At 47.7% G+C, this 14,986-nt stretch overlaps 7 protein-coding genes and 2 pseudogenes across 7 annotated transcripts, besides 20 other annotated features; all 9 read left to right on the top strand.

The window, feature by feature from the left end:
• Positions 1–4,482: part of a sequence feature (heterozygous, non-Esmeraldo-like haplotype) that runs on past the window's edge.
• Positions 30–106: a microsatellite.
• Positions 320–340: a microsatellite.
• Positions 432–479: a microsatellite.
• Tc00.1047053507049.65 lies at positions 543–1,211 on the top strand (annotated as a pseudogene).
• Positions 1,333–1,746, top strand: Tc00.1047053507049.63 (hypothetical protein, conserved; the record flags this gene model as incomplete). The annotated part of the gene is made up of 1 exon (XM_811338.1): positions 1,333–1,746. One exon carries the CDS (start codon positions 1,333–1,335, stop codon positions 1,744–1,746), a length of 414 nt encoding a protein of 137 aa, XP_816431.1.
• Positions 1,789–1,815: a sequence feature (AT_rich).
• Positions 1,926–1,958: a sequence feature (AT_rich).
• Tc00.1047053507049.60 (NAD(P)-dependent oxidoreductase, putative) lies at positions 1,992–2,792 on the top strand (the record flags this gene model as incomplete). Its single annotated transcript, XM_811327.1, has 1 exon — positions 1,992–2,792. One exon carries the CDS (start codon positions 1,992–1,994, stop codon positions 2,790–2,792), a length of 801 nt encoding a protein of 266 aa, XP_816420.1.
• Positions 4,217–4,255: a microsatellite.
• Positions 4,397–6,301, top strand: Tc00.1047053507049.50 (ABC transporter, putative; the record flags this gene model as incomplete). Its single annotated transcript, XM_811326.1, has 1 exon — positions 4,397–6,301. One exon carries the CDS (start codon positions 4,397–4,399, stop codon positions 6,299–6,301), a length of 1,905 nt encoding a protein of 634 aa, XP_816419.1.
• Positions 4,483–4,686: a sequence feature (areas merged during assembly that could not be assigned to a particular haplotype. This can correspond to areas where the two haplotypes were merged or to regions with more than two copies in the genome that were merged during assembly.).
• Positions 4,687–9,316: a sequence feature (heterozygous, non-Esmeraldo-like haplotype).
• Positions 6,618–6,648: a microsatellite.
• Tc00.1047053507049.41 (hypothetical protein, conserved) lies at positions 7,082–7,705 on the top strand (the record flags this gene model as incomplete). The annotated part of the gene is made up of 1 exon (XM_811342.1): positions 7,082–7,705. One exon carries the CDS (start codon positions 7,082–7,084, stop codon positions 7,703–7,705), a length of 624 nt encoding a protein of 207 aa, XP_816435.1.
• Positions 7,900–7,928: a sequence feature (AT_rich).
• On the top strand, positions 8,083–9,516 carry Tc00.1047053507049.30 (hypothetical protein, conserved; the record flags this gene model as incomplete). Its single annotated transcript, XM_811325.1, has 1 exon — positions 8,083–9,516. The coding sequence occupies one exon, from the start codon at positions 8,083–8,085 to the stop codon at positions 9,514–9,516; it is 1,434 nt and encodes a 477-aa protein (XP_816418.1).
• Positions 9,317–9,687: a sequence feature (areas merged during assembly that could not be assigned to a particular haplotype. This can correspond to areas where the two haplotypes were merged or to regions with more than two copies in the genome that were merged during assembly.).
• Positions 9,534–9,556: a microsatellite.
• Positions 9,688–9,746: a sequence feature (heterozygous, Esmeraldo-like haplotype).
• Positions 9,747–10,106: a sequence feature (areas merged during assembly that could not be assigned to a particular haplotype. This can correspond to areas where the two haplotypes were merged or to regions with more than two copies in the genome that were merged during assembly.).
• Positions 9,778–9,814: a sequence feature (A-rich).
• On the top strand, positions 9,870–11,774 carry Tc00.1047053507049.20 (uncharacterized protein; the record flags this gene model as incomplete). The annotated part of the gene is made up of 1 exon (XM_811324.1): positions 9,870–11,774. One exon carries the CDS (start codon positions 9,870–9,872, stop codon positions 11,772–11,774), a length of 1,905 nt encoding a protein of 634 aa, XP_816417.1.
• Positions 10,107–14,986: a sequence feature (heterozygous, non-Esmeraldo-like haplotype).
• Positions 12,043–12,948, top strand: Tc00.1047053507049.10 (hypothetical protein, conserved; the record flags this gene model as incomplete). Its single annotated transcript, XM_811323.1, has 1 exon — positions 12,043–12,948. The coding sequence occupies one exon, from the start codon at positions 12,043–12,045 to the stop codon at positions 12,946–12,948; it is 906 nt and encodes a 301-aa protein (XP_816416.1).
• Positions 12,518–12,546: a microsatellite.
• On the top strand, positions 13,434–14,729 carry Tc00.1047053507049.5 (annotated as a pseudogene).
• Positions 13,942–13,962: a microsatellite.
• Positions 14,761–14,841: a sequence feature (A-rich).

Below are 14,986 nucleotides of genomic sequence, written 5' to 3' on the forward strand. Positions count from 1 at the left end.
GGATAGGATTTCCATTGCAGTTGTTGTTGTTTGTTTTTGTTTTTTTTTTTTTTTTTTTTTTTTTTTGAGGTTTAATCTGTCCATTTTTCTTTTTTTTTTTTTTTTTAGTCATGCTTGGTCGCCTAGACTTCGTTTTAATAAAATAACTGTTTACTTCCTTGTACCTGTGTGTGTGTCTGTGTATCGCTGATGGCCCTGGTTGTTATTTGTTGTTGTTTTGTGTGTGTGTGTGTTTTTTAATTGGATGTGGCGATGTCCCGTTTGTAAAAAGCCAACGGTGATCCCTATTATTGTTATTGTTATTATTAGTTGTTGTCGATTTGTTTTTGTTTTTGTTTTTTTTGCGGCTATTGACTTGTGCTCCTCCCCGCCTACGGTTCACATTTTGCGTGTTTTTTTCTGTTGAAGGGGTCTTCCGTGTCTTCTTCCATTTTTTTTCTTTTTTATTTTATTTATTTTATTTTATTTTATTTTTTTTTGTATGGGCGTAGTTGGGAAGGGAGAATGAGTGAGGCGGATCAGGCGAGTCAACAGTCACGAGGGAAAAGCTAAGACTCTCGGGGGGCGATAAGCGGGGCGCAGGCAGTCGCATGTGGGGTAACTCCACGATTTGGCTTGACTGTGAATGGGGCGTACGTGGCCCTGTTGCTGCTTTAATGGTTGGGTTGTGTAGAGGTTGGAGTATCGTCTTTTTTGCAGTTTGTGGTTGGGAACTTTGCGTTAATGTACTGGGATGCAAGCTAATAAACCGTATAAAGCAATAACATGTGCCTTCACTTGGCTTCATGAACCGTTGGTCATACTGTCCTTGCATCGGTAAGACCCTTTTTTTTTCTTCTTCTTCTTATTGCATATTGCGTGATGAACATTTGATGCACACACGCACTCACGAGTACTTTTCTATCTAAACTTCCAAATATTCTCTGTGTGTCCAAATTGTTGTTTGGCCTTACCCTCAACAGTGGCGGTGAGTACGGGGAGTCTCATATTTTTTGGCGCCTAACGAATCTACACCAATGGTCTGCGGGTCGTCGGATCATTTTTTTTTTTTTGTGTGTGTATGTGTCTATCTGAGCCATGCGTGTTTCCGGGTATGCCTCCCAGCAGTAACCGTGGACGGTGTTGTTTCTGGAACCGCTTCATGGCGCTGCGTTTGTCTCCACCTGGCCGCCGGGGATTCATGTTTGTAGGTATAACTTCTCCATTGGTCGATGTTTCCTTTTTTCTGTGTGTGTGTGATGGGAAGCTGGCCGTTTCTTTACGCACTCTCTTTATCCCTTTTTTGTTGTTGTTGTTTCTTTTGAGGGTTTGTTTTGGCAGGAGGATAAAAAGATGAGTTTGCTGGGTGGCAATTCCGTATCTAGCTGGGCCGAGGATGAGACTCATGGAGGCGGTCCGCGATACGGTGAGGCGACTTGGCCAGGGAATGTCAGTGCAGCCTTCAACGCTGGCCACGCGACATCCGCTGCCAATAGGGAGGGTAACAGCGATATTGTGGCGGCCCGGCCTCAGCGGAAGCCGTTTTTGCTCGGGTCAAACGAGCATTGTCAGTTGGAGTGCTTGGCATCTATCGCGTATTTGGTGGGCTCACCGCTACAGCGAAACCAGCCCACCGTAATGGAGTCTGTCCAACGGTCCATGAAGCTAGTGCGAGAGCTGCTGCGTCGCGGTGTTGATCCAGAGAAAGTTATTCGTGTCATTGAGTCGAGGGAAGGAGTAAGCGGCGCCGGCGAGAGGGGTTGCTGACTGAAAAATAACTAAGAAGATATCTCCAAGTATCTCTCTCTCTATATATATATATATATATTTTTTTTTCTTCTTAACCTCCTTGTGAAGTCCATACCCTTGAGTAGATTATGCAACAAGTTGTTCTTATTTGTTGTTGCTGTTGCTGTTTTGGGGGCCTCTTTGGCGGCTGGTGGCGGTTTTTTTTATTTTATTTTATTTATTTATTTTTTCCTTTCAGGGGGAAATTCCTTTAAGCGAAGGCAATGTCAGGACAAAAAAGAGTTTTGTCAGGGAGGGTGGCAGTTGTCACAGGGTCAAGAAAGGGTATCGGTCTCGGCATTGCGATGCGGCTGGCGATGGCTGGAGCGGATGTTGTTATTAATGGCAGGCGCCAGAGTCCAGAGGATTCAGCGATTGTCGAAAAAGTGGCCGCCTACGGCACGCGCGTTCGCTGCTTTGCTGCCAACATGAAAGATCGTGCACAGGTCGAAGCGCTGATAAAGTTTACGGAGAAGGAGCTGGGCGCCGTGGAAATTCTGGTCAATAACGCCGGTATTCAGCACGTCTCCCCAGTGGAAACATTTCCTTCCGACAAGTGGGACGAAATCATCGCTCTGAATCTCACATCCGCTTTTCATGCGACGCAGCTGTGTCTGCCGGGCATGCGTCAGCGCGGGTGGGGCCGCATTATTAACATTGCCTCGGTTCAAGGGTTGGTGGGTTCGATGAATAAATCTGCTTACTGTGCTGCCAAGCACGGTCTCATTGGGTTCACCAAAGTTGTGGCCCTGGAAACTGCCACGACAGGAATTACTTGCAACGCGATATGTCCCGGGTACGTCTATACACCTTTGGTGGAGGAACAAATCAAAGCGGTTGCTGAAGCAAAATACGGCGGTGACATGGAGGCCGCAACTCAGGCATTTCTTTGTGAAAAACAACCAGCAAAAGCATTTGTGACTGTTGAGCAGGTTGGAGACGCTGCGGTGTTTCTCGCAAGTCCAGGGGCAGACATGATTCGCGGCACCACAATCACCGTGGATGGTGGATGGGTCGCCCAATGATCCTATTTCCCTTTTTTTTCACCTTTGCAGTATTTCTCAGTCAATGTCGTAGAGGTGGAAATAACTGGCTATTTACTTTCTTTGTGCGACAAACGAGTCATTTCGGAGGGTGTTTCTTGTGGAAAAGGAGATTTGGTTTAGATGTATTTTGGGTTTCTTTTGTTCATGTTGTTTACTTGTTATCTTATCATTTCCCCACCTTTTTATTGTATGGAGGTGGATTTGTACCGATGTCATCCAAGTATCATTTGTGACCAGCGCGGAAAAGGCTTTCATGGATCGTCGCAATGTACTTCACCCTGCATTTTCTTTTGTTTTTGACTCCGTTCCACCAGAGTCCTTTAAGGACCGGTGCGAAGTGTGCAGTGTGTTGCGTTTCTACGGTGCATATGGATGGGGGCATTGGAGTACCAGTCATTAATCCCCTTCTTAATTACTTCGGATAGTTCGTGAGCACTGCGCAGTTGGCGATTGGCTTGTTGTTGTTGTTGATTTTTAGCCCTTTACTGCATTTGCCGTATCAAGCCGTGTGGGAAAAGGTACCTCCTCTGGAGAAGCGATAATTACAGGCATTTCTGCCCGTCTTCTGTCGTATGCAGTCAATTGAGTTTAGGATGGGGTTATACGATGTGTGTGAATGGGATAATTACTGATTAGGAAGTGTCTTTTTACATTTATTTCAGGGATGGGTGCTTTTTTCTTCCTCCCATTTTGTCAAGAATGTCAGTTTCTGTTGTTGTTGTTCATTATCATGATTGAAATTTTTTTATTCCGTAAAGCAAGGCGGCTTTACGAACGTCTCTCAGAGATGCAAATTATCACGTCGGTGATGAAAGCGCGAGCGGGGCGTGTATGGGGGGCTACCAGTTGGTGCATAATTTTGGGGGGTCACACCCGAAATTCGGCCTTCTTCATGGCTTCACACTTGAATTCATGTGACTGTCGTGCGACATTAATCCCCGGCAGGGTTAATTTTCTCTTTAATGGAGTCTCTCAAGACCGGGGAGGGAGGGGGAGGTGCTTGACGCAGGGCGGCTGCCGCGTGTCATGGCAATCGGCGCGGTAGCGATGTGTGAGTCACTGTACCCTCAGGGGAGCCGTTTAAGGAGCGCGGAGGTGTTGTGTGCGGGAACTGGCCTGGTCATGGTTGATGCCGTGAATGGAGCCGATAGGTTTTACCAGTAAAAAAACAAAGTGATTGGTTGAGGGGAGGGAGAGGACCCAATGGGGGGTGGGGAACTGCATTCCAGTGTTTTTATTAAGCCCACGACTGTGCGCGCTGCCCATTATCTCTCCTTCGGCACCGATCGTGCGGGAGGAGGACGATGTACAACGAATACACCATGATGGAGAGGCCTAGTTGTTGTTTTTTCCTTTCTTGTCACCAATCTTTATTGGCGCGTGGCAGCTGTTTTGTTTTGTTTTTGTTGTTTTTATTATTATTATTATTTTTATTATTATTAACAACCTCTGGTCGTCGTTGTTGTTCTCTCATGTGTTGTTATCACTGTTTCGTATAGAAATTGTGTCACTGGAGATGTGTTCCCTTATTTATTTATTTATTTTTCTGTGTGTGTGTTCCTTTTTTCTTCTTTTATAAATAAATGCATGCATCTTGGTACGCAAGCCATTTGTTTGGGCCGATGTATCATCTGCTGCGCCGGTCTGCACCCGCCAAACCTTCACGCGCAGGCAAGTGGGGGCGTCGATTTCTCTTTGGGGCTGGTGTGATGGCTGCCAGCTACGTTTGTGCCGACCACTGGACAGCCAACTCCTTTACTCGTTCTCTGCGGACGATAAAGACGACAGTGCAAATCTCTTACTTGTACAAGACAACAACCCCTAAGACTTCCGAAGAGTATTCCAGTCTGCATCGTACGGCAGCCCAAATGATTTTAGACGTCTGTTTGAAGAACGAGGGTCTTTACATTAAAATTGGACAGGGATTTAACGCGCTGAATCATATTCTCCCACGCGAGTACACGGATGTCTTAAAGGTGCTTCTGGATCAAGCCCCATCTGTGCCTTTTGACGAAATTAGTCGAATCATTAAGGAGGAAACCGGGAAAAAAGTGGAGGAGTTGTTTTCTTACTTTGATCCCGTTCCTGTCGCCTCTGCGTCGATAGCACAAGTGCATCGAGCCAAGTTGCGACCCGCGACCCCGCAAGATGAGCCAATGGAAGTTGCTGTCAAGGTACAAAAGCCGAAAATTCGCTACCAGGTCTTTTGGGACCTTGAGACCTACCGATTTGTCACCTGGATGATTGGAGTTCTCTTCAACATGCCGGTGGGTTGGGCAAAGAAGAGTATTATTGATGGTATCCGTCGTGAAACCGACTTCTCTGCTGAAGCAAACAACGTGGAGCAAATGCGGTGCCATCTCGCTGGAAACCCAAATGTGTATGTCCCGAAGTTGCACAAGGAACTTGTCACCCCGCGCTTGTTGGTTTTGGAATGGATCGATGCCGTGAAACTTATCGATGTGGAAACCGTGCGCCAGCAGTTTGATGCCGTCACCGTTCTCCGAACTGTGTTTGACGTATTTGGGGACATGTTATTTAAATACAGCTTTGTGCACTGTGACCCGCATGCAGCCAATGTTTTGGTACGCCGTCCGCCGCTTAGCGAGCAGCGTGATGGAAGTCAGCGACAGGTGAAAAAATGCAAGAACCCGCAGGTTGTGTTGTTGGACTTTGGTTTGTGCTGCCCGGAGACGGAGAGGTTCCGTGTGGAGTACGCCCTGATCTTCAAGTCCATTGTATTGCGGGACACAGAAACCATAATGAAAATAATCACAACGTGGGGTATCACCGATGCCGATGTGTTTGCCTCGATCCAAATGCAGAAGCCATACGAATCACTGCGACGTGGCAACCATGGAGAGGTAACGAAGATGGAATTGTTCCAGATGCAGGTGAAGGCTCGTGAGCGTGCCCAGACGCTGCTGGCGAACCAAGAATTGATACCACCCGAACTCCCACTGGTGGGGCGCAGTATTGACATCCTTCGCGGGCTGAACCGCCTCTACGGTGCCCCAATTAACCGTATAAATATGTTTGTGCGTCGAGCTGTAGCGGGGCTTGGGCCCATCAACAGCTATGAGAGTGCCCAGTACTACCTTGAACAGATTGATCGTACTGTCGACGCCACAGCAACGAAGAAAAAAGTTGCTGCAGCCCCATCAAAGTCGGTATTTGACGTTGGTGCTGATCGCCAACGACGGGAGCAGGCGGCGGCGGCGTTAATTTTTCACTCGAAGCGCAACGCCTCTCTGGGAGGACGGCTGCGTGAATATGCCCTCTCTTTATACCGGAAGGTTCTATTTGAAATAGTGCTTGCCCTTTTTGATGCCTTTCATATGACTGTGCGCTTGTACACGACGCTTCTCGAGGCGTTTGTGCCGGGAATGGCAGACGCGAGGCTAAATGAGGACTCACTAGAGGAGCTTCTTAAGAGACGGGATCTTCGTTTTGGCGGCCCGCCACCCCGTGAACGGAGAGCAGAGTAAAATATGGACAAACAGAGAAAAAATTCCTGAGCGAGTGGCGAGCTGCTGGCCCAAAGGGACCAGCGATGCAGATGAACCCTCTACAGAAATATGTTTTTTTGGTTTTATTGCAGGTTTGTTTTATGTGTGTGGGGTGGGTGGGTGGTTGTTGTTTTGGAAGCCTGTGAAAAAAAAAAAAAGGGAAATGGTGTGGCATTGTGTTTGTCTGGTGAAAGTGCCCGGCAGCTGTATGCCTTTCTCCCTCCCCTCCCTAAATGCATGATCCCCGCAGTTCACCGCGAAGCCTGAGTCTTGAAACGCTTTCAGCAAATCCACCTTTTATTTTTATTTTTTTTTTTTTCTTTTTTACAGCGTGACGTTTACGGATAATGAAGTGCCATATCGTTGGACTCACTAGCGGGCATTGAATTTATACATATTTATATGTGGCAGTCAAGAGCACACGAAGAAAAACACATCATTTCTTTTTTTTTTTCCCCTTTCTTCTTGCCATTCTATTGGGGAAGAGTAAGTTATAGAATATTCTTTGGGTTTCTATTGCGCTATAAATCCCGTTTGGTCTATTCATTGTGCGCATCTCCCTTTTATACATTTGGTATTCTGTCACTTACGGCTCCTGTTGTTCTTTTATCGTGTGTAATTACCGTGGATAGTTTCCTCCCCGTTTTTTTTTTTGTGCATGTGTGCATGTTCTTTTTACTTGGTTTTTTTTTGTGTGTCTTCGCGAGGCCTGGAGAAGGGAGAGAGGCAACACTTGAAAGGCACGTCAGCTGCGTTGAAATGAGCCGGTTAGTAGTGCACAAGGAGAGTCTGCCCGCACAAGTGGGCATAAAGCGTCGCCGTGCCCCTGCGGTGGCTCCCGCGTCCCCCATAGCTGTTGGCAGGGAAGAGGATGTCGGCAAGAAAACATTTCCCGCAACGGATGATGCTGACGGTAATACCACGGACAACAATCGCCGCGAGCCCGTGGAGACAGACGATGGTGAGGCGGGAAGAGCACATCCCGTAGACTCTGTTTCTGAAGGCGAAGAGGAGGAATCCAGTGAAGACGAAGAAATGGTGGAGCTGGAGCGGGAACGAAGGCGTATTGAGCAGCTGCAGCAGGAAAAGCAACGGACGAAGGAGGAAAAAACTTGTGGTGGTTCCGCTGCTGCCGCTCCTCCCGTGCAGGCGACAAGAGCCGGTAGCAGCAACAACAACAACAACGGTAAAAGTACTACTGTTGGGGGTGTCTCTTCTTATAATCACGATGTTTTGTTCCGGAGGCGTGAGTGGCGTGAGCAGAATATTGTGACCGCGGCAGACGGGGCAAAAGATAGTAAAAAGGCGAGGTGGGAGGCGGTGCACAACAGCGCCCAGCGTTCCGCGGCGTTTCGACACTTTATGAAGAGTCACTTTAAGTAAATGACTACAGGAGTGGAGAACCGCTGTATTATTCATTTATTGTTGCCTGTGTTTGTGTTGTTGTTGTTTTTTTTTTTTTTTTGATGCGTATATCTCCGTGGGATGGGGGGTGTCAGCCGATGTATTGGTGCTGTGAGTTTTCATTTCTTTTCTTTTTTTTTAGTCACAATCCCATTTATTGTGCGTGAAGGCACATTATATTTATTACATATATATATATATACATTACATATTTTCTTTTGACTGTGTGCGTCTTCACGTCACGGTAAAAGGGGTTCAAGAGAGAGGAACGCCAATAGCCGTAGGAGACATCATCGTCACCCCTCGAGTAACTGGTTCCTACTGGCGCATACATATTTATTTACTGTGAGTCCATTATGCTGGAGCCAGACAGAAGTGGAAAGCCTGTGGATGCGGATGAAATTCATGACACGCCCCATGCAGAAGATGTGAGAAATGTTGTGGAAGATTCCGCCAGTGTTGAACCTGCTTTGGCTCCTCCTCCTCCTCCCTCCGCCGAAGAAAATCCATTGGAGGCGTCCATCTCGGCTAGCTGCGCCCGAGCCAAGGTCGGTTACTTCGCCATATATGCTGGGCTTTCGGCTTCTCCGTACTATGGTCTTTTGCTTGAGCACAGGGGTTTTACGCCTTTGGCTGTTGGGGTACTTATTGCTTTTATGCCATTTAGCGTCATCATTTTGCTTTCCCCCTTGTCGTATCTGGCAGACCGATATCAATGTGCAATGTCAATTCATCTGTGCGCTTCAACAGTTTCTGCGTTGCTTTTGTTGTTTGTCATACCCTCAACTTCACATTTTCTTATTGCTGGTCTCATGATGCTACACTTTGCTTTCCGTGTGCCTGTGGGACCATTTATGGACCAACGGACCATGTCTATTCTACCTCCGGATAGAAAAACAGAATGGGGAAAGATGCGTTCCTACGGGGCATATGGCTGGGCGTTTGGTGCTCTAACGATTTCCGCACTTATCAGTCGGAGTGATTGGTGGGGGCTTGCCGTCATATATTGTCTGGGTATGGCTACCGCAATGTACATTGGCTTCACCATTGTCCCACATGATGAGACGGAACGTTTCCAAAGGAAATTTGTTGATGTCCTACGTCACGTTTTGTCACACAGGCGGTTATTGGTTTTTCTTACCGCTCTTTGTTTTATGGGCATGGGGTATGCTATTATCAACACATTTTTGTTTATTTTTCTCTATTCTATTGATGCTCCAACGATACTGCTTGGTTTATCAGTTATTATGACAGTTGTTGTTGAGATACCACTGTTTCGGTCCTCCAAGCACGTCCATGAGTATTTCACGGATCGGCAACTACTATGTATGTCAATATTTGCATGGGCAGTCCGAGTAACTGGATACTCTTTCTTGTACAATCCTTGGTTTGTGCTATGCCTAGAGCCATTGCATGGATTGACTTTTGGCTTTATGTGGTTGTCTGGCATGCACTTTGTGCGGCGAGCTTTTCCAAAATCACTTTCTCACTCCTCCATTGGATTTCTTAGTGCTACCGCGTTTGGCGTGGGACCACTCGTTGGTAACATTGTCGGTGGCTCACTCTATCAGTACTTGGGTGCACGTGGGATGTTTCGTTTCATGGCATTGTGTATGCTTTGCATTAGCGTTGTGTTTCTGCTGCTTGACAGACAATTGGAGCACCTCGGGTACAGTGTAGAGGTAGAAGAGGAGGGGGAAATGAAGGCAAAAGATGTCGTGGTGGAAACTTCTCTCTCCACAGCAACAGCAGCGGCGGCGGCGGAAGTTGACGGGGAGACAAGGGAATGAAAACAAAAGGCCCTAGATTTTCTTTTTTTTTTTTTTTTTTGGAGAGGGGGGGGGGGGGAATGGGGTGGTTTTGAAATTGAGAAGTTGCTCGCTTGACGAGTTCATAAATGGAAGGCAGACCACATGTAACACAATTATTACAAAAGTAACTTGCGACACCCTTTTGAATTATTTACCGCAACACATTCAACTAATAGCCATGAATGCTGGAACGTGGCTAGGGAGGTTGGGGGAATCTTTTCCTGTCTGTGTTTCTAGCCGTTTTTTTCTTTTTTTTTTTCCTCTCTTTATTTATTTTGACAACTAGAGGAAGTGACTGAATTCCCTTCTTCTCCCTCCTGCGGGGTGGGAAGATGCGTTCTTGTCAGAGGCTGAATGTGCGGAGGCGCGAAATCATCGTGACATTTGCCTCCTTTTGCCTCCTGTTGTTCATCTTGAACAGCACCTACACAGTGATGGACGTTGCGCTGCCGCCGCACTATGCGGTGGAGAAGGGGCTTTTTCCCAAGAGACCTCCACCGTATATAAACTCCACAACGGAGAAAATAACCGAAAACGATGTGGAGGAGGCGTCGCCGTCCACGATGGTGCCGCAGGAAGCAATATCCGACGAGGCGGTGCGTCTACATTTTTTTCAAGAAGTGCTTTTGAAGTGTAGCGACAAGTGGGCTGCGGCGGGAGGAATAAATTACACACTGGCCGAGAAAGTGCGCCGTCGTCGTGTGGCAAGTCTCTTGGGGGGAAAAGAATCCCCCAACTTATCCTCGTGGTGGTCTTATGACGATGTCATTCGCGACACCGTTAATCCAGGTCCCTGTGAAAATCCAAGGAAGCAGACGCAAGAGGAAATTATTCTGACGCACGTCTGTGACCTCGTTTCCACTCCTCCTTTTAACGACGAATATGATGCAGCGTGTATTCATCTGGCGAAGCTACTTCTGACGGCGGCAGTTGCATCACACCGCAAGCAACCGGAGTCGAATGTGACAGGGCCGCCCGCTGGGTGGCAAATATTCATTCCCCTTCCCCGCGCCGCAAAGCGCTACTTTTCATGGGACCGCAGAAAAAACATGAATTTCAATACGAAAAAAGGCAAACCTGTGGATTTCAGTAATCTGTATGTGTGGGTGCAGTTAGACATCCTTGTGCCATATCTCGATCAGCGGACCATCAAATTTAGGTCAAAATTATGTTTTTGTCTAGAAGTGAAATGGCCCCCGAAATGTCTCGCGAGAATGGCCTTCATTGTGAAGGTCCCACAATGGCAGTTTAACAAAGATCCCTTTGCGGAGGTAGCTGCATTTGCGGTGGATCGCAAACTCGGCATGCGACGGGTGCCGCCAACATTTCTTTTTCCGATTCCACTGACAATCTTACAAGTGGCTCTGAATCAGCGATCGCAACGTTACATACACATGCCCAATTTCTTTGTTCGTGGAGCGGAAACCAAGACGTACGAAAAGTGGGTGCAGAATGACGTTTTTCTTTTCCTCAAAACACATGCAGAACGCGGAAGCGGAGGTGAAGTGTACACGCGCCGCGGGGGTTTGGAAGCGTGGTGCAGCTTCCAAATCAAAATCCCAAACGTTATCCCGCTACTCAGCAGCCCGCTACGAGTGCCATACGGCAGGAAAAAAATACCCGGGTGGCACCGATGGTTCAACCCGCTCTATAAAGAAGTAGTTGTACCCCATGCTTCTCTCGCTGCTCTGTCCGAGCAAGTAATGTTTGACTACATCCTTGGCAACGATGACCGTTCACCCAACAAGAACTCTTTCGTTTTTATTGGATGTCAACAATGGGGTTGTTCAGGGGATAGTGCAACTTGCAGTAAAGGCAATAACAACAGGAGTGTGAATGTTTTTCCAACCATTGTCCATTTGGACCACGGCTTGGCGTTCAGGAGGGAAAATGCATCGCTGGGGAACAATCCACTAGCGAAGCCCAAAGGGCGACAGACATTTTGCATGTTCTACAAACCGCTACTGTGGCGTTTGTGGAGCATTGAAAAACAACTAACGAAGCGTCACGCAAACTTTATTTCAGCTGTTGACTGGAGTCCTTGTGCGGAGAATGTGGACGTGGTGAACAGGAAAAATTTGTGGACAAACTTTCTGATGGCTAACATTTCGAGTATCGTTTGCCGTGCGGTCGGCAAGAAGGCATTTGAGGCAAGTGGTAAGCGTATCGTTCGCCTCCTGCAAAGTGCCAATGAGTGTCTTTCCGCGTACCCTCTAGAAGTGGTTTTCTTACCGTGATAAGGCATTGCAATCCGTGCAAAGGGGACGAATGTTGCTGATATTTGTGTATGTGTGGACCTTTAGAAGAGTGATAATAAATGTGGATGTTTTGTGTGTTTGTGTAGTTGAGTTTGTCTCCCTTCTTCTTTCTCCTCTTTTTTTTTTTGACTTCTGTGCGTGTTTTGGCTTTGTGACGAATGAATGGTTGAGTAGGAAAGGGAGGAGAAGGATCGGCGGAGACGGCAGCAAACGACAGTAAGGACGCTGTGCGAGTTGGCAGGCATACATGGTGCATGAGCAACGGTGTCCACCTGGTGTTTGCTCAGATTCACGTGGGATCGCCCCTCGCTTCTCTCAAGATGAGGATGAGGAGTTGGATGAGGACGGCTTCCAAGATCTTGTGCCGACCAGCCTTGCTGAACTAACAGCAAACGAGGAGGTACACACGGCACACTTCGTAGAAGGTGACTTCTTCCCTGAGGAATCCCCCGCCCCTGCGGAACTGCAGAGTGTCGACGACCGCAATGACGACTCCACGGAATTGTTACAAGATGCCTCATCATTGTTATCATCATCTCCATCCGAGAACAGAGGGCCACGCGCTAGCAGCAACGATGCAGAAGATGAAGCATGTCCCTCGAGTCTTACGGGGACATGTCGCACCGTCAAGCGTGTGCGCTGGGTGGACGAAGGCGTTGCCCCTATGCCGTTGGTCCAGCGTGCCACAACGTTCCTTTTGCACCACTTCGAAAGAGAGAAAGAGCAGCAGCCACAGCAGCAGCAGCAGCAGGTGGTTGAGTTGGAGAGGGTGCCGCAAGCTCTTTCGCCACCGCCTGTACTCCGCGAGGAAAAAAACGGCGACGGGACAACTTATCTCTCGTGCAAAGCACACCGTCCGGCTCGAAGGTTTGTTCTTTGGAAGCGGAGCAAAGGGGCGGCTGACGCTTCCGCACAGGAGTTGCCATTTAAGCTACAGCCACCTGGAAACAATCCCTCAACACGCGCTGTCACGTTGTTGGCCGCCCTTCACCCGCCGTATCGCGCGGAACATGTCGGACAAGCGGTGCTGATGCGCAGTGCCACAGTAGCGCAGAGTGCAAAGAAGGGAGAAGCCCTCTGTGACGGGGGACTACAGATGCCAATGGTGCGGGTGTCGGAGCTGAGCAACTTTCCGGTTCGGATTCCATTCTAGACGGCGGAAAAAAGAAGGGGATATTTTCCTTGAGGAAAACTGGTGTTGTTTTAAAATTTTTCTGGTTATTTGTGAGGCTCTTGCAGCCTCGGTGGAAACAAATGCAACTTGAACGGGTAAGCGGCCTTACACGTTTGTCTTTCTCTGTGTGTTTCTGGCGGGCGGGGTGGGGGGAGGGAGAGGGGTGCGTGCCGAGCGCGATTGAGATGACGATTTATGGTCGAAATAGGGCAAACAAACGCATATATATATGTATATGCGATTATGTGTGCCTTCTATGGTCGCTCTGACTGCTGCTGCGGAATTTTTTTAGGACAGTTCCTGCTACTCAGTGAACATCGTGTGCCGGCCATTCCCCGAAGCTTCTTCCCCCCCCCCCCCCCCGTCATTTTTACAAGCGCTGCTGAACGCAACGTTGGCAGAGGAAAAATAAATAAATAAAAGAAGGTGAGAAATATATATTTATATGTTTTTTTTTCCCCGTGAACTGAGTGTTGACGGTTCCGCAACGCGTCTCGCAATGGCGCCATCATGTATCGTGTGGGATGAGAATGGTGCGAGTTTCCAATGAACAAAACGCTTGTTAAATTGCGGTAGTTCTTTCCACCACCGTCGTTTCTCCTGCAGGAACTCCAGCCCAGAATCGAATAGAGCGCAAAAAAGCCCACCAAACATCAGAAGGCAAGACAATCAACGGATTGAGGGCTTGTGTTGGAGAACCAACGCACACACCCACGGCGTTTTTTTTGTTGGCCAAAAATTGACGGTCAATAGTCTGTTTTGTGGCCAACGCAACTGTGCGAGGACTGACGGAAGTGTTTTTGGGCGCTACTCAAAAAAAAAAAAAAAAGATGACGTTATTGTACTTGAGTCCTACTACGGCGCCCACCTCCAAGACACTGGAGTGGTAGGCGGAGTTGTGGGGTATCCTCCACAGATTATCGGTGAGAAGAATTACGCCAAATACATGGAATTTAAGTGATAAGCATTTATTTATTATTATTATTATTATTAAAGGGGAGGGGAGGAGTTATTGCCAAAGCACCCATGTACACCAATGGATACTCCGCAAAAATGTGTCTGTACGGACATGGAGGCGGGAGGAAGTTGACATTGTTGGCACTGGTTAGCATTGGATGGAACCTGGTGGTGGTGGATGAAGTGCACATGAGCCTTCCCTAGTAGATCCCCTCACCCCCAAAGGCATTTGGGAGAAGGGGCATCCTCTTGTGTAGTATTGGGAAGACGTTCTCGTGTGCGGGGTGGAAAATTGGTTGGGCGATGTTTTTCTCGGGCCTCATTGCAACACTCGGCAAAGTGACGTCGTACCAAACGTTTTCCGTTGTCATACCAACACACACAAAAAAAAAAAAAAAACAGCTGTAAGTGCGTTGCGTACAGCCGCAGAGGGCAAAGGGTATTACTTTACGCTATTTGATAATTAAGAGAACTGGCGCATTTTGCTATGTGAGTTGCTTACAAAGATTCATCTTCCTCCTGTTCCATTTTTCCGGCGGTTTTTTTGTTGGTTGTTTTTTCTATGGCTGGCACCTAATTGGTGGGTCCAGGTCGTTGCCACGACCTCAACGACACGGACTCTGGAAAGTACCGGCAGATTTGCCGCCGACTTATAAAAATGATTGGTGATTGCAGCATTTTGAGCGGCGGTACTCCAGTATTGCGTTTTGCGAAAAGACGGACGGCGACATCCACGGGGCTGGTGTGTGTGTCTTGAGGAACTATGGCTCTATTTTATATCAGCAACAAAGGATTGGGCATAACCAACGGGGAAAAAAACAAAATGTATATATATATTCTGTGTGGCTTTAGGTTTTGATTTTATTTTGGCGTATGTCTTTTTTTTTTTTGTTTTTTTTGCTTCGCTTTGATTTGAATATTTTACTGGTGTCCGGGCGCCTGATTTAGAGCGTGTGCTCGTGCATGTGCATGTGTGTGTCTCTGTACGTATTAACTGACTTAGTGGGGGGGAGGGGGGGGGGGAGTTCTGTTATGAAGAATGGGATGTGCCGTCTTTCTT

Source organism: Trypanosoma cruzi, genomic scaffold (genome assembly GCF_000209065.1).
Source record: "Trypanosoma cruzi strain CL Brener 1047053517173 genomic scaffold, whole genome shotgun sequence".
NCBI classification, from domain to species: Eukaryota; Euglenozoa; class Kinetoplastea; order Trypanosomatida; family Trypanosomatidae; genus Trypanosoma; species Trypanosoma cruzi.